This window comes from Pristiophorus japonicus, chromosome 14 (genome assembly GCF_044704955.1).
Source record: "Pristiophorus japonicus isolate sPriJap1 chromosome 14, sPriJap1.hap1, whole genome shotgun sequence".
Taxonomy (NCBI): Eukaryota; Metazoa; Chordata; class Chondrichthyes; family Pristiophoridae; genus Pristiophorus; species Pristiophorus japonicus.
Window position 1 is genome coordinate 150,626,517 of NC_091990.1, and position 17,935 is coordinate 150,644,451.

Sequence of the window (17,935 nt, forward strand, 5' to 3'; positions counted from 1 at the left end):
CTATGCTGACTCTGCTTGACTGTATTATGCTTTACCAAATGACCTGCTACTGCTTCCTTAATAATGGACTCCAGCATTTTCCCAACGACAGATGTTAGGCTAACTGGTTTATAATTTCCTTTCTGTCTGCCTCCTTTTTTTAAATAGGGGCGTTACATTTACGGTTTTCCAATCCGCTGGGACCTCTCCAGGTCCAGGGAATTTTGGTAGATTACAACCAATGCATCCACTATCTCTACAGCCACTTCTTTTAAGACCCTAGGATGCAGGTTATCAGATCCAGTGGACTTGTCCACCTTTAGTCCCATTATTTTACCGAGTACTACTTCTTCAATGATAGTAATTGTATTAAGTTCCTCCCTCCCTATAACACCTTGATTATCTATTATTGGGATGTTTTGAGTGTCTTCTACCATGAAGATCGATACAAAATATTTGTTCAAAAGTCTCCACCATTTCCCTGTTCCCCATTATTAATTCCCCAGTCTCATCCTCTAAGGGGCCAACGTTTACTTTTTCTACTCTCTTCCTTTTTATATACATGTAGAAGCTCTTACTATCTGGTTTTATATTTCTTTATAGTTTACTCTCATACTCTATCTTCCCTTTCTTTATAATTTTTTTAGTCGCCCTTTGCTGATTTAAAAAAAATTCCCAATCCTCTGGCCTCCCATTAACCTTGTATGCCATTTTTTCCCAATTTGATATTATCCTTTCCTTCCTAGTTAACCACAGATGGTTTTCCCTGTTCTTAAAGTCTTACCTTCTCACTGAAATATATTTTTGTTGAGAATTATGAAATATCTCCTTAAATGTCTGCCACTGTTTATCAAGAGTCTTACACTTTAATCTAGTTTCCCAGTTCACTTTAGCCAACTCTGTCTTTATAGCTTTGTCATCGCCTTTATTTAAGATCAGGACACTGGTTTGGGATCCAACTTTCTCACCCTTCAACTGAATTTGAAATTCAACCATTCTATGGTCACTCTTTCCGAGAGGCTCCTTTACTATGAGATCATTTATTAATCCTGTCACATTACACAGCACAAGATCCAAGATAGCCTGCTCCCTGGTTGGTTCCACAACATAATGTTCAAGGAAACCATTTCGGATGAACTCTATGAACTCTTCCTCTAGGCTACCTTACTAAATTTGATTTGTCCAGTTAATATGAAGATTAAAATTGTCCATGATTATTGCCATACCTTTTTTACAAGCCTCCATTATTTCTTTATTTATACTTCATCCAGCTGTGTAGCTACTGTTAGGGGGGTGCTATAATGTACACACGTCTGATCTAAACACTCTTGACACACCGAAAGATCAGAGTAGCAACAATAAAATGCAACATAAAATAGCTGATAGACATGATGTTTGGACCGATCATATATTAAAATTTTAGCATTACATACACTTCTAACTTCAAAACCTTATTTCCTGTTTTCAAGATTTGGTCACACTTTTGTGTCAACTTCTTCCTCGATAATAAATTACCGGGCCACATTCATAATGCAAACTGCCATTGTAAACTTTTCATGCTATAATTAAACCCTCCTGCCAATGGTGGCACTGTAGTATCTCAGTTTTGTATTTCCTTGCTCCTCAGCCTGTACGCTATAGAAACTCCCATGCTCCAACTCATTCTACTTCCCTGCTGTTCCAAATTGATCTAGGTTTTATCATAACAAAAACATCTAAAGTATTAATAAAAATAAGGACAGGTTGCCCAACTTAAATGATGACTGAATTATATACGTGCCTTGCTCCAGGCATCCCCTACCCTCTAACTCTGCTTCACATGAAGACTGCACTTGACATTGACTTTCCATTTGCAGTGCTAAGAGAGATCAACGAGTAAATCCATACACACACAACTTACTGAGGATTTGATGTCTTTTGCTCGATTGGCATACTTTAGTGTGTTATATATGTCATCGTAAGACAAAGAAGATGGGCTGATAGCAGCTATCATTATTGTCTGGCAGTTTCCTCCCAGAGAATCCTTCAATAGCCGAGTTAGTTTACTGTTTCTGTAGGGAATATGCTGAGTCTTTCTCTGCAAAAAACAAAAAGTTATTTAGCAAAAATCCCTAGTAATACTAAGTGTAGCCTTTTGCTGAAAAGACAGATATCTCATTCAACATGAAAATATTGGTGTGTTAAACCCGTCAATAGTCATTTGAAGTTTCTTGAACACTACAGTGCCGACTGAAATTAAAATTTTACAGCCGAGAAATTCGCCTCGGGTGGTGGCGCAGAACGGGCAGTATCGGAGCGGCTGCCCGTTGTACGCAGCGTCCGATATTCAGTTGATTGCAGAGAATGGAACTGAATATCAGGCGCTAGGTAGAATGGGAAGCCGATCCGATACCGCCAATTTTGCGCCACTGCACGAGATGAATTTCTGGGCCGACAAGATTAAAAGCAATAAGCACCACTTTGAAGAGTCTGTGGCTATCTTTGGAGGCTTAAAAAGCATGTTTCAGTTCTAAGTATCAAGTTAAAGAGGAATCGACTTTTTTTTTGTCTCTGACACAGGTTTTTGTAATTGGATTAAAGTACAACAGGTAGTTATAATTGCTACTAATTTGATGTGCTGGAACTTTAACTTTGCAAGCTTACATAGGTTATATTTTAGCTAAGACAGAGTAAAGCAGGGTAGTTGATAGCACTCTTGCCTCTAAATTATAAGGTTGTGGGTTGACTTGAGCATGTAATGTTGGCTGACACTCTTAGTGTAGTACTGAAACAGTGCTGTCTTTGGAATGATATAAAGCACAGTGGATCAGCTTGCCTGTTTAGGTGGATGTAAAAGATCCTAAGACATTATTTGAAGAGATGTGCTCTTGCTAACATTCTGCTCTCAATCAACAGCATAAAATACAAATACACATAACAGTGACTACAATGCAAAAGTAATTCATTAAATGTGAGTTGCTTAGGGATGTTAAAATATATTTATATATATATATATATATATATATATATATATAGAGAGAATATATACACATACACACACATATATATCCATGTGATTCCTGTGCCACACTATGTGGTTGATAATGTCCTCATAAATGGCTTAGCAAGCTGCTCAATTGTAAAGAAACTGCTTTAAAGGTAAAAAGTGAAGGAAAACAAAATCTGACAGACCCATCGGCCATGATAGCAGACAAGATTTGAATAATCTCAGCCCAGTCGCGTCTGCAAAGTCTTTCTCAATAACATCCCAGAACTAGTGCCCAAATTGGGAGAAATGTTCCAGACAAGTCAACCAACAGCCTGACACAGGTATACTCAATCACATCCTTCAGCCAAAATCCCAGACCCCACCATCACCATTCTTGGCTATGTCCAACCCCATTGACAAGGCAGACCCACTAGAGGTATGGGAGAGATCCTGGAAATCCATAGCATTGGTTGTGGATCAATGTTCCCGTTATGCTGTGCAGCCACAGTGGTCTGGAGGTTCTGTGCAGACCGCTCACCGACTTTTAAATGGAAAAAAACATGCATGTGCAAAAAATTTGAATGGGCCCGCATCCGAAAAATAAATGAGAAGGAACATTGTTGTGGATCCCATGAAATCTCACAGCTTCAGTTCAAAGGTCAAGAAAATCTGTTAAGAGTGGCCTCAGCCATAAGTTTTGAGTGTACAGTTATACTTGTCATCATCTCAAGTGCCCCACCATCATAAATTCCAGTGTCCAGCCAATTTGGTTCAATTCGCGGCATTAAGAAACGGCTGAATGCACTGAAAAAAGCAAAGGCGATGGGCACAACATCCCAGCTGTACTGCTGAAGACCTGTGCCAACAGTTAGCTATATCTGTACCCAAACTATTCCAGCGCCACTATGGCCCTATCTTATCTACTCATCGAGTTACACTGAGTGTACAGCACAGAAAAAGGCCATTTTGCCCAACTGGCCTATGCCGGTGTTTATGCTCCACACAAGCCTCCTCCCACCCTTCTTCATCTAACCCCATCAGCATATCCTGTTATTCCTTTCGCCCTCATGTGCTCATTTAGCTTCCCCTTATATGCATCTATGCTATTTGTCTCAATTACCTCTTGTGGTAGTACTTTCCACATTTATAACCATTCTTTGGGTAAAGAAGTGTCTCCTGAATTCGCTATTGGATTTATTAGTGGCTACTTTATATTTATGACCTCTAGTTTTGGATGCTCCACAAGCGGAAACATTTTCTCTACCCTTTCATTATTTTAAAGACCTCTATCAGTCTTTAGTCTGAGTAATCCATCACCTTTCTCTTTTCTGGAGAAAAGAGCCCCAGCCTTTCCTGATAATTATATCCTCTCAGTTCTGGTATCATCCTTATGAATTTTTTTTGCACTGTTCTCCAATGCCTCTATATCCTTTTTATAAAATGGAGCTCAGAAATGTGCACAGCATTCCAAGTGGCACAGGAGTACGTGTTGACATATGGAAGACTGCCCAGGTATATCCTAGCCACAAAAAGCAGGACAAGTCTAATCTGGCTCATTACTGCTCTATCAGCATCTTCCCAATCAGTAAAGTGATGGAAGAAGCCATCAAAATCCCATCAAGCAACAGCTCCTCATCAAAAATCTGCTTACTGAGTTTCAGCTCTTGCATCCATGTATGGATCAAAGTTGTGATGAGGAGAGGCAAGTGTAGCTTGCCTTGACATCAATTCAGCATTTAACACAGTATGGCACCAAGAAACCTTAGGAAAAGTGAGAATAATGGGGGTCAAGGAGAAAATCCTCCAGTTGCTGGAGTTATACCCGACATAAAGATGGCTGTGGTTGTTGGAGACCAATCATTGCAGCCACCGAATATAACTGCAGAAATTGCTCAGGGAGGCACGCTTGGCCGAACCACCTTGAGCTATATCAATTACCTAATCTCCATTGCAAAGTGAGGAAAGTGGTTATTTAATGATTTCACAATGTTTAGCTCCATTCACAACTTCTTCGATAATGAAGCACCTTATGCTTGCATACAGCAGGACTTGGACAACATCCAGGATGGGCAGGTAAAATATATGTCAGGCAAGGGTTAGTCAATGATCATCTCCAACAGGAGAAAGTACAGCAACATCTTGGGAGTCGCCACAGATCAAAAACTTGAACTGGACCAGCCATATATCTACAAAAGTAGGGCAGAGGCTAGGTACTTGGAGATGAGTGGCTCACATCCTGATCTCTCAAAGCCTCTCCACCATCTTTATGGCACAAGTCAGGAATGTGATGCAATACAACCTCCCCCTGAATGGGTGTAGCTGAAATAAGGTGTAGCCCCTTGTGCATCACCCTCTCTTTGTCTCATCATTGGTGGTTGTCTTCAGCTGCCTAGATCCTAGGCCTCCCTAAACACCTTCACCTCCTTTTTCTATGAAACCCACTTAATACCCAACCAATGTTCCCTCTAATTTTTGTTTTGGGATGTGTGGCCCATTCAAAGTTCCGCGCATGTACGATTGTTCCATTTGAAAACCAGTAAGCCAGCTACGCAGGACCCCCAGAGCGGGAACATTGTACCCAACTCTATGACCAAGCTTTGGGTCCTTTTCTGCTAATCTCATTCTTTATCTCAGTGTCAGTTTTCCTCACACTTTTGTGAAGTGCTTCGGGATATTTTTCTACATTAAAAGGTACTCTATAAATGTATATAAATATATCTATAACCGAGTTGGATGAGAAGGTCAGAGGTTTCTTTACCAAAACTGATAAGACTATTTAAATTCTTGTGTGAAAGATAAGCAGTAACTGAAAGACTAGCGATAGGTATACACTGTATCAGACAGTATAATGAAAAATTTTGTTTTCTTTAGTGCTGAGAATACAACTTCAAAAACCATGCTCTCAGCAGCAAACAAATGGCTCCAGCTTTCGGGACACTTGCACTTGCCCATGGACTTTTGCACTGGAACACACTGTAATTAGAAAGCCATTTTGGTGCAGCGCCCTCTACAGGAGATTGGGGACCAAGGTGACCAGGGGCAAGCAACTGTGTATCTCCTTAACCAATCAGATTGAAGAATGGTTAATAAGCAACAGAGTCTAAACCAGGAAGTGTAAGTCAGAATATTTAAGTCAATACAAAATAATGTACAAAAACCAAAATAAAGGCCCCTATTTTCGCCATGATTGTATGCTGTCTTTTGGCGTCCAAATGTTTTTTTTTGCGTCAAATCCTCAGTTTCCAATTTTCGCTAAACGTTTGTACACCGGCATGGACCATGTGCGCCAGTTTTAAACTTTTTGGCGCAGATACGAGTGAAAACGGGCTCGGACACCGTTTTTCTGCAGTTAGGCAATTTTGGTCGTCCACGATGTTTTTCAGCGCGGCGCACACTGTCAAAAAGCTCCCCCCACCCCCCCCAAACCTGCTGTGAACTTAAGGAAATTGGCACGGCGCACAAAGGGACATTGGGGCCAGGCAAAAGACAAAATAAAGTAGAAATACATGGATTTTTTTGGACAGGGTATTCTGAAAATAACAAAGTCTGTTGGCGCAGCAGACTTCCTCGGCCCCCCCGGTGAGCCCAAAGTTATATTTTTGTTTTTCGTTGGTAGTGGGATTGGACAGGGGAAGACGTAGTAGATACCTTTCTGGAAGGCCTGGGTTCGTCTTATTTTACCAGCTGTGGATCATCTTGCAGCACAGTCCCTGAGGATGGTCTGGGAATGATTTGAGTGGCAACAGTTGATGCCACCAATTGCTGTTGTTGAATGACAACCTGGGTGTGTTCCCTTATTGCAGCAGCTACTTGCAAATTTCCGTCACATATGTCAGATAATTTCCCCATCGGCTGAGCATCCACCATTCCCTCCCTAATCTGCCCCGCCAGTGGTGGTCGTATTCCTCCAGTGTTGCTACTTCTCCCGACAGTCCCACAATTTCTACCCTCACCTCACCTATGGTGTCCAGGAGCGACCTGGTTAGCTGCATACTCTCCCCACTCATCCGAATGAGCTGTACCATGTCTACCTGCGCTTGTGGTTCAGTTATCCTTTCCTTTGCCGTCTCCCACCTATGCCTTGCTCCTCGACCCTATTGGGCATCCCTCTCACAGGTGTGCATTGCTGGACCACATTGGGACCCGCATCCTGATCCATGGGCTCCACCGGCTGCATGTCCAATATGACCATCTGATCAATGGGGGGGGAATCTTCATGCTGGCCTTCATCCAGATCGTTCTGCTCAAAATCAGGAACCAAATCTGAACTCTCTTCTGGATGTCCTTCGGATGCTACTTCTGCTTGTCCTTCTGGATTACCTTCTGCCTCTTCCTGACGCGCAGCTGCTGTAAAATGTATCAAAAGCATCCATTAAAGCCTAGCTAGCCCATGTAGTATTTAGCCAACCCAATAGGGGCCAAAAGAGAGTGCAAATTGCAGGGCTTACCCCATCTATCTGACCTGGGCCCAGCATCCACATTGGTGGTGGATCTTCTCTGGTGAGCTTTAATCAGATCAGAGATCCTCTGTTCCACCTGGCTCAATTGCAGCTTACTTGGTGGACCTCTAAGAGTACAATTCTTGTGGTTCCTGATCTTTGCATTCTTCAACTGTAAAGATGAACATATATCTTTTTGAGAGGGGGTCCTTCTGCTGTGGTGGCCACACACACACACACACACACACACATTTACAAATGTAATTGCAGTGCATACTTACTTTAATTAATTGTCCTTGGTCCTGCCACTTTTTCAACTGCCCACCGATTCTCTGAGTGATGGCTACTGCATTGTACTCTACAGCAACATAATTCCAACGTTGAACCATTATAACAGGTTTTACTTTTTTTTGCTTTTCCCCGAGTTGCCAGCAGATCCCATTTCCTCTCAATGATATCTACCAGGGATACCACTTCGTGTGGGAGAAATTGAACAGCCCTTCCTTCTCCTCTTTCGAATTCCTCTTCCACTTCCCTCTTAGTCATGTTTTGCAGGTTTTAATGCTCAAAATTGCAGAGATCCAGCCAGCACGATCCGATCACAAAAGGAAAAATGATCTGATCACAAAGGGCTCTTTAAAAATGTCTGATCCAGACCAGGAAGTTTTTTTTGTGTGCATGCCCAGCGAGTTTTTAGGGCAGACTTGAAGCTCCGCCCCCCGACAACTTCAGATAGCGCGGCACCAAATTCAAATATCTGTTTGGCGAAAGTTCCAATTTTTTTTTCTGGCCCAAACGTGAAAAAAATTTGTATATTAAGATGCACGGGCGCCAAAAATGCAGCAAGTGGAAAATAGGGGCCAAAGAGAGATGGGATTGAGAGAGAGAGAGAGAGAGAGAGAGTGAGAGAGAAGAGACAGAAAGAAAAATATATATATTTAAAGTATATACATTTTTTAATTAAAAAAAAATCTCCACCAATAACTAAATGCTGAAGGAATGAGATTCTTCAGTTGTAAAAGGTAATTTTCAGTGCCAGAGAGGATGCATGACAGTAATTAAGACTTATCATGTCATTAAAAATGTACTTACACTGGAATGGACAAGCCCTAACTTTTTCTGGCGCGTTTAGTGGGTATAGGTATAGCAACTTCACACCATTCCATGTGTATTCTTCATTTTGGCGCCGCTTTTGGAGGAGCAGAGCTACTTGGACAGCAACCTCTTTATTTCTGCATTTAGCTGCGCATGTGTGGTCGCTGGAAGTTACTATCTGATTTATACTTTAATAATGATGAGCACTGTTGACTGCACCGTTTATTTCTACCGCACAATCTGTTCCCATGAAAAATACCCATAATATTGCCCATCTGCTTCTTACTCCAGAGATAGGAAGCACTCTTTAGCTACAAATGCTCAGTGCTTTGGCTTGGTAAACACATCTAATCTACTCTACTCTACAACTAGCTACAAAAGTTGCAAAAGAATGGAACACTGAAGAAAGCTCCAGCTTCCTGGTCATTGTTGATAATGGCCCAAAAATTCCGGGCTCCCAAGTCCTTACGGAGTGTGTACGGACCCGGGAAGGCATTGCAAAAGCCGGTTATCAGCGCACAATGCCCATGTGCTGAAAACCAACTTTTCCGATCTGTCAAGCTGGAGCTCAACAGATCCTCCGTATCCCCACAGCCAGGACATTCGCATGGGCAAGATTGCGGTATTTACCCACATCTTGTCCAGCGGATGTCCTGAAAACCCTTGCGCTTGATAAAAGCAGGTGAATAGCCTACTTTTACAGGCATAAGAGTTTTAAAATACACAAAAACATACTAAAATAAAATTTAAAAAACACATTTTATTGTTAAAAACCTTATGGTAAGTTTATTTTAAACCATAATTTAAAAAACTTGTTTAAAAATTGGAAAAAAATATATTTTTTACAATACATAAATAACTAATTTAAATTAATGTACAAATATGTGATATATTTTTTCTATTTTTTTAATTTGTGTTTAATTTATGGAGTTCCTGTTATTATGAATGAGTATATACTTTACCTGGATTGGCTGCCCAGAGCCATGTGACTGCAGCTTCAGACTACGGACTTCCTGATAAGCACGCGCTCCGACATGCAGTCAGTGGAGGCCTCAGGACCGGGATCTCTTGTGGGCGCAGCAGGAACAGGTAAGGTGCATATCTTTTTTTTTAAACTTTTTTACCCGATCGCCCATGGGAAGCAGCTGGGATTTCTAGGCCAATGTTATCCCCAGTAGAGTGGAATATTGTGGCTCAATTTCTGACTTTTCTCTGATTTTTTACCCATTTTTATAACTGTCCATATTCTAATTTGACTGCTTCAACTAACAGTCTGAAGCTTCTTGTTGACAATTACATGAGATGACTTTTGATAATTAATAATACACATTCCCTATCATGTTCTTCTGAAATAGCTTTGGTTGTTAATTCTCTTGCAATCCTGCTTTAGAACTGCAAAATAATGTCTTTATTAAAATAATCTTGTGAATCATGAGATATTCTAGTTAGTACGTCAGAATATTTAAATCACTGGAATGTCTCCAGCATCTTCATTTGACTTTCTAATTTTAACAGTGCAAACACCAGATTCCCACTGACTTTTAATTAATTTATGATATTTTTAATTAACTGCCCATAAATCATAAAAAAGTTATTCAGCGTAGTACTTCCTTTCATTTATATTTTATTTCACTGTTCATGTGACGCTTATGAATAGGTCCAATTGTCCACAGATTAAGCAGCTGAAACGTTACTTAACACTGCCATACATTATTATTATTTAGTCTCATGTAATCTCAGCTCTTTAAAAAAAAAGTCAGACATAAAATATAATTTTACTCGTGATTTTATAAATGTTTTAGTATAGTACAATATAGAGACAATAAGATCTCATAGAACTACTTGAAATAGTTTCAGGGTGCCACTGTTTGCATTCTGAAGCAGAAGTACTAGCCCGTAATTTCTGGGGCTTACAGGTACGTATGCGGTGTGCACCCATAAGGCCTCCACACTTCCGGGTTTTTGCATGAAGCGCATGAGCGAAAACCCAGAACTTGCAATCTGTCAAGAAACTTCTAGACAGATCGTAGCCATCCCTGCGAAAAGGGCATCCACAGGTGGAGAGTTGGACTATTTACCCAACTACTGCCCAGCGAGTGCCCAGCTGGCTTTTACCAACTAAGAGTTTAATTAAATATAAAAATATATATTTTTTCAATTATTTAAACATTAAAACACCTGTAAAATAAGTTAGGTTATTTTTAGTCCCTTTAAAATGTTTAAATCTATTTTTCAAAAATAACATTTTTGTTTTAAATGTTTAATTAAATTGTATTTTAATTAATTTTAAATATGTAATTCATTTTTTTTAAAATTTACTTGGTATGCAAATGTGTTTTTTATGTGATCCCCATTCATGCTTATGGGGATTCCTTACGTACGGAATCCTCATAAACATGAATGGGAATCCCCCTTCTTTCATTGGTTGGGCCAGCCCACGTGATCCCAAGGGCTTGCAAACTGCATTCGCCCCTAGGATATGTGGGCCTCTACGCATATCTACATGTAGAGGTACAGGAGCGTGAATCTCCGTGGATCCCGAGGCAGCGGTGTAGGTTTTATTTGCAGATCAGAGGCATTTCATCGCAGGAAGCCTCCGACCGCAAATTCAGGCCCAATGAGTATGTTACATAAAATAAGACTTAAAGAACTGTTTGCATGTCTAATATAATTAAACATATGCAAGTAGAAAAAAAATCACGGTTATTAGTTTATTAAGGTTTCAACATCAAAACTGTTCGAGGTTTCCCTGCAGCATTATTCAGTGCTGCACAAACGATTTATTCAGAAACCATTTCCCAATCCTTGCGATATTATTTACACTTTATTTCATGAAATCATAGTATTCATAAAATCTTATACTAAATCATTACACATATAGTACACAACAGTAATGTTTTTGGAAGCATTCACTATTGTAAATGCCATCAAAATTTTTAAAAAGCATTAACTTTAACAATGACAAGATCTCCAGGCCAAAAAAAGATAATTCATTATTGGAAACTACAGTTCAACATTTGTCCCAATATAACATGTTGGTTATACAGGTTGAGCATCTAAAATCCAGAGTTCTGGAACGATCTGTGGTTGGGTCATCCAGAATCCGCAAAATGTTCCGGAATCCTGACCGGATGACCCTGCCGACCTCGGGGCCTCGCCGCTGCCTGACCTCGGGTCTTGCCGTCCTTACCTTGGGGCCTCCTCGCCGGCCTGCCCGAACGCCTCCTTGGCAGGGCCCTGCCTGACAACAACAACCTTAGCGGGGGCCCGCCCAACAACGACATCCTAGGCGGGGCCCGCCCGACAACAACCTCCATGGCGGTGGGACCCCGCCCGACGACCTCCTGGACGGGGCCGGTGACCCGAACAGCTCCTTGGAAAGCAACACCTCCTCCCTTTCTGACGTTCCGAAATACGGAAATACCCACACCTGGGCTCGGATGTTTTCGGATTTCGGACGTCAGAAACACGTTCCGAAGTCCGGATAAACACAAAAGCCGGTTCGGCCTTGGTCCTGAGGTTGCAGGATTCGGGACGCTCAACTGTACATGCATTTTCAGAGTTTAATTTAATTTAAACTACTGTTTTATGGTAATGTCTAAGAATTCCATCCGTACTGCTAATTTCACCTCAAATGGTGAAATCGAAGCAAAAATTTAGAAAAAGAAACTAGCTTTTCGTTATCTAATGCATAAAATACACATTAACCAGAGGTTTATATGAAACATTCTCCTTCACTGTAAAGTAAACTCATGCCGCACCTTTTATCATATTTCATCTGTGCTAGTGACATTTGCATAGTTTGCAGTCTGCATCATTCTGTGGATTTTGTGTAAACTACCATATCCCTACAATCATCCTCTATTTTGCAATATCAGAATGTACTTGGTATTAAAATAGATTCTACATATAGTGTATACACTTTTAGCATAAAATGCGAGTAACAAAAGATTACCTAACTTAGATGCCGATAACCATTTTTCAAATTGATGGCATCCTCCAAAACTTTCCTGCAGTATACTGCATTAATAATGCTTATTTTTTGTGATAAGCTCAGTTTCTGCTGCATTAATAAAACTGCACCAGCTGACCACTTAAATATATCAAGGAATAATTTTTAATGCAAAAAATAAATTGCATTTCAAAACATTGTCTGATTGCACTATTTCATGGAAAATTTTACATTTGTGATTACGCAAATGAGTTTCAGTGGAATTATAACTTCAATTAAAGAACTAGCGCAGTTTTGGACATATCGGCAATTGCGTCCAAAGCGTAAAACTCTACCCCCAAATGTTTACGTGAGGCTTATTCAAAGAAGAAAACCAATAGGCATTGTAATCAGACACGAGTCAAACTGGAGTTATACTCCACCCAGTGCAACCCCGAATAGTGTTTAAAAGGTATTGAAGGGGGCGGTCCCATGCCATTTGGTTTTAGAGTATTTGTATCACATCAGGATCCAACTAGTGTTATACTGGTACAGGTTGAACCTCCCTTATCCGTAATTCCCTTGTTCGGAGCCACCCCTCGTTCGGATGTGACTTCCCCATATCCGTAAATATCCCTCATTCGGAACAGGCCAGGCCCCGAGGGTTCTGGATTAGGGAGGTTCAACCTGTACATGTGTGAACTCGAAGCCTCTTTGCTCTTCTTCCTCTTTGGCCCTGTTGATTCTTTTACTTTTGCTCTGGAGTCTAAGTGACTTCTAGCCTCTTTCACTTCTCAGCACATCATCTGAAGTGCCGATGAAGCTGAGGGGCAATAAGTCTTTAGTAATGATCCAGGAAAATCATGCACGCATGCAGCACATATCCAGTCTTGGTGTTGCTAGACATCTCACAAAAATGCCTGACTTACAACATACTTTACAAATTAATTCCTCCAGCACCATCTCAATTCCACCCAATCTATGCACTCAAAAGTAACAATTATGGATTCTAATAGTATATTAATCTTTTTGCATTTTGCCATTCTTCCCTATGTATGCTTAAAAAAAAACAATGAACACGAGTAAATATCTAACTTTTTAGAATACACGCTACAAATCAGTATCAAAAACATCAAAAGCCCAAATGCGTTGCAGTAGGTACTTTCTGAAAAACAAAAGGCAGATGACTACTGGCCTTTGAAGCTGCAGTATATTTTGTTTAGTTAATAGTACAAAATAGTTTCTATATTAAAAAGCGAAGAAAAAGAATATTTATTTAGGGGCCCATTTTCACTACATAATAAGCCTCCTCTTATTCTTGCAACAATGCGTTCTCTCTTTTGAACAGGGATAAAAGGACATGCTCATTATTTTACAAAATCCATTTATCAGCATTTTTCACTGCACAAATACTGATCATACACTAATTATAACATTTAACTATAAAGTTGGCAAACACTGTGGCTTGGCTTTATTACGAAGAATTTAAGTCTGTAAATGTCCTGTGGAAAGATCTTCCTTATCACTATAAAGTTTGAAAGGTTGTTCTAGAGCTTATTGTAAATACAGATGTGCATATCCTTAAGATAAGGTTCAATCATTTATCCAGTCAAATAAACGCACCACTATGTGAATTCTTCTTCTTTAAGGATAGATGTGATCTTCTTAAACACAAGAATGGTAGACTTATTTTAAGAGCCATTAAACTTTTATAATGCAAAACAAGTATTTACAATATATATATATTTATATATATTCTCCCTAGGTAAAACTCAGTAAGATATTTGATTCAGTCAGTGTACATATTCTTCATATGGCATTTATAAGAATGTGCAACAATACACATTAGCTCGGATTTTGCTGTAATAATAACGGCCAGGCTATCTGCACTTGCCACCATTACAGGGTAAATCTTACAGCAGTTAAACGTGGAAATCCAGAAATCGCTGTCAGAAATACCCTGCTCCTCCACGGGGTGTGCTGTTGCAGTCCTTGCCGATAGACTTGGCACTGAAAATTCTGTAATGGCGCAAGCTTAAGTTACTTACCCAGTAGTTCCGCACTAAAGATGGCTGAAAAAGCTAGGGCTAGTGCATTCAGGAGTAAGTAAGTTTTTAAACAGCGTAATAAGCTGTAATTACTGATGAACAACCTGACTGGCTCTGAAAAATTAATTTTACGTTTGGCGTCTCATTCCTTCAGAAGAAAATTCATGGTGCAAATGTTTTTTTTTTAATTAAAATTATTTCATTTTACTTTTTCTGTTTGTCTCCCTTAATACCATCTGTATTTCCCAATCTTTATTTTGCTTCCTGTACATGATTTAAATGTAATTTATATTTCCTGTTTCTTTTTATTTCCTGGTTTGCAGTCTGCGTGTCTCAGTGAGGGTACTTCAATCTGATTGGTTGAAGAACTTCGCTGTTGTTTCACTGTTCACAGATCTTCTGTAGAGGGTGCCACATTTAAACAGACGCCGGAGTAGTGGAAATTCCGGCTGACAGGCCCATGAGATGTCTCTGGGCAACTGTTCACGAGGTGAACGGCAAAAGCCATTCCTTCGCTGCTGAGTGCAAATTCCGGGCCTTTGTTTTCGGATGGCTCTACAAACTTGGACAACATTAATTATAAATTGCCCAGTGATTAAGTTACTGGATTAAATTTCACACTCCATACTTTTAGCTATAAAAGAAACTTGTTTAATGTGCTTTGGTGACTCCCTTGATATTTATGCCAGTATAATAAACCTCTTCACCACAAAAATACCAACACAATCATACTGCATGAACACAGTTGAAGTTTAACCGGCAGCAGTAATTCTAACAAGGCTAAGATTATTATTAAAGATTAATTCATCCGCCTTACCCACGTTTATGGATCTTTCCTGCTCTTAATTTAGATAGTTTGGCTTTGGTATTTTAGGAGCGTGGGCTCGGGTATCCAAGTAAGTTTTGAAAGCATAACCAGAATAACAAACAGAAAATCTTTAACACTTGGGGTTCAATTTTCCCCAGTGATTTGCACCTTTTTTTTGGCGCGCGCTGCTTTTTTTGGCCTAAGTTAAAAAATACAAGTTTCCCCAATCAATGTGTGCCAGCGTAATTCAGCTACGATTTAAAAAAAAAGTTAGTTTATTTGTGTAACCTGCCACCTGCGCCAATTCTGGCCATTTAAGCAAGTTTGGCAAGCTCTGATTTACTCCAATTCTTCTTAGGGTGGCGTCTGTGGAAAAACCTTCTGATGAGTTAAGAAAATTGGTGCGGGTAATTAAATCAGTACAGCAGATGCCGTTTCAGGGCCCGGACAGCAGCAGCAGAGAGGTGAGAGAGAGCCGGGGCGGGAAACTTTTAGGAGTGGGGAGGCTGTTCAGCAAGGGATAGGCGCGGGAACCGGGAGACCCTTCGGTCCGGAATAAGGGTGGAGACCGGGGAGGCCATTTGGCCAGGGATAGGAGCGGGGACCAGAAGATCCTTTGGCCTGGGATAGGAGCAGAGACCGGGAGGCCATTTGGCCAGGGACAGGAGCGAGGACCGGGAGACCCTTCCACCTGGGATAGGAGCGGGGACCGGTACCGGGAGGAGGGGACACAGACTTCGTCATTCTACTTTAATAATTTAATGGAGGTAAGTTGCTGCAGTGTGTAATGTGTTTGTGCAGGTTGCTGTGAGCTGGTTGTATGTTTCACTTTCCAGCCTCAGCCCACATTGAGTCCCTGGTTACCATGGCAACCCAATCTTTTTGGGTTAGATCAAGGCTCCACCCCCAAAACTAAATGACACGCTAGGCGGCGCCAAAATGAAGAATTCAAATGGGAAAACTTGGATGATTTTTTTTTGCCGTACTTGGGGCGTAACTCTTCAAGGGCACCAAAAAACAGCTTTGGGAAAATTGAGCCCTTGGCCTTTGTGTCTCCACAAGATCCTTTCCAGTCCTTAAATGTGGCAGAGTAACACAAACAAAAGACCTTGCTATATAATTTAACTGGTAAACAGACTTATTGCACAATACATGAAGTAAGTAACATGAATATATATTTACAGTTGATGCTGGACAAAACAAACTGCTCAAAAAGGAAAAAGAGTAAATGATTCATAAGATGTATGTTAAACTATGCTTTTATAATTAGCTTTTATATATATATTAGCTGTTCTTGACAGGATCTAACTGTTCCAGATTGACTCTTCCACTCCAACTAATTAAGTCTCCAAAAAGCAGCTGCTGAGGCTTCATGGGTTTGAATAATTGCTGGTTAAACTCAAAGATAGCTGCCAGTCATACATATAGCTGAAAAATCCCCCAATATACCCTGAGTTGCATGCCATGACTCCTTCCCCAAGCCAACAGCTCAGAGAACAAACTGAACTGCTATTGCAACATCTGAATCAATTTAAGTTGGGAAGTGGTTCTGAATGACGCTTGTTTTGAATTCCTTGGCCAAGAGTTTCTGCTTTGGGCATAATTGACGATCCGGGAGCAAATTGAGCTCTGAATGACAGGCAGTGACCAGTGGAGTGCTGCAGGGCTCAGTGCTGGGACCCCAGCTCTTTACAATATACATCAATGATTTGGATGAAGGAATTCAGTATAATATCTCCAAGTTTGCAGATAACACTAAACTGGGTGGCGTTGTGAGCTGTGAGGGGGATGCTAAGAGGCTGCAGGGTGACTTGGACAGGTTAGGTGAGTGGGCAAATGCATGGCAGATGCAGTATAATGTGGATAAATGTGAGGTTATCCACTTTGGGTCAAAAACGCGAAGACAGATTATTATCTGAATGGCGGCAGATTAGGAAAAGGGGAGGTGCAACGAGACCTGGGTGTCATGGTTCATCAGTTATTGAAAGTTGGAATACAGGTACAGCAGGCGGTGAAGAAGGCAAATGGTATGTTGGCCTTCATATCCAGGGGATTTGAGTATAGGAGCAGGGAGGTCTTACTGCAGTTGTACAGGGCCTTGGTGAGGCCTCACCTGGAATATTGTGTTCAGTTTTGGTCTCCTAATCTGAGGAAGGCATTCTTGCTATTGAGGGAATGCAGCGAAGGTTCACCAAACTGATTCCTGGGATGGCAGGACGAACATATGAGGAGAGACTGGATCAACTGGGCCTTGATACATTGGAGTTTAGAAGGATGAGAGGGGATCTCACAGAAACATATAAGATTCTGACGGGACGGGACAGGTTAGATGCGGGTAGAATGTTCCCGATGTTGAGGGAAGTCCAGAACCGGGGGGGGAACGGGACAGTCTTAGGATAAGGGGTAGGCCATTTAGGACTGAGGTGAGGAGAAACTTCTTCACTGAGAGAGTTGTTAACCTGTGGAATTCCCTAACGCAGAGTTGTTGATGCCAGTTCATTGGATATATTCAAGAGGGAGCTAGATATGGCCCTTACGGCTAAAGGGATCAAGGGGTATGGAGAGAAAGCAGGAAAGGAGTACTGAGGGAATGATTAGCCATGATCATATTGAATGGTGGTGCAGGCTCGAAGGGCCAAATGGCCTACTCCTGCACTTATTTTCTAT

The 17,935-nt window shown here is 40.8% G+C and overlaps 1 protein-coding gene and 1 long non-coding RNA gene across 4 annotated transcripts in view; one reads left to right on the plus strand and one right to left on the minus strand.

Annotated features, from left to right (window-relative positions):
- The window catches only part of kif18a (kinesin family member 18A), a 200,387-nt gene that overhangs the window by 70,793 nt on the left and 111,659 nt on the right, over positions 1-17,935 (minus strand). For all 3 annotated transcript variants that reach the window (XM_070899693.1, XM_070899694.1, XM_070899695.1), the window contains exon 7: positions 1,880-2,056. In XM_070899693.1, the coding sequence (XP_070755794.1) occupies positions 1,880-2,056 (177 nt within the window). The remainder of the gene's footprint in view (positions 1-1,879; positions 2,057-17,935) is intronic.
- LOC139280153 (uncharacterized) overlaps positions 1-17,935 on the plus strand; it is a 179,006-nt gene that overhangs the window by 60,656 nt on the left and 100,415 nt on the right. The window lies entirely within an intron of this gene.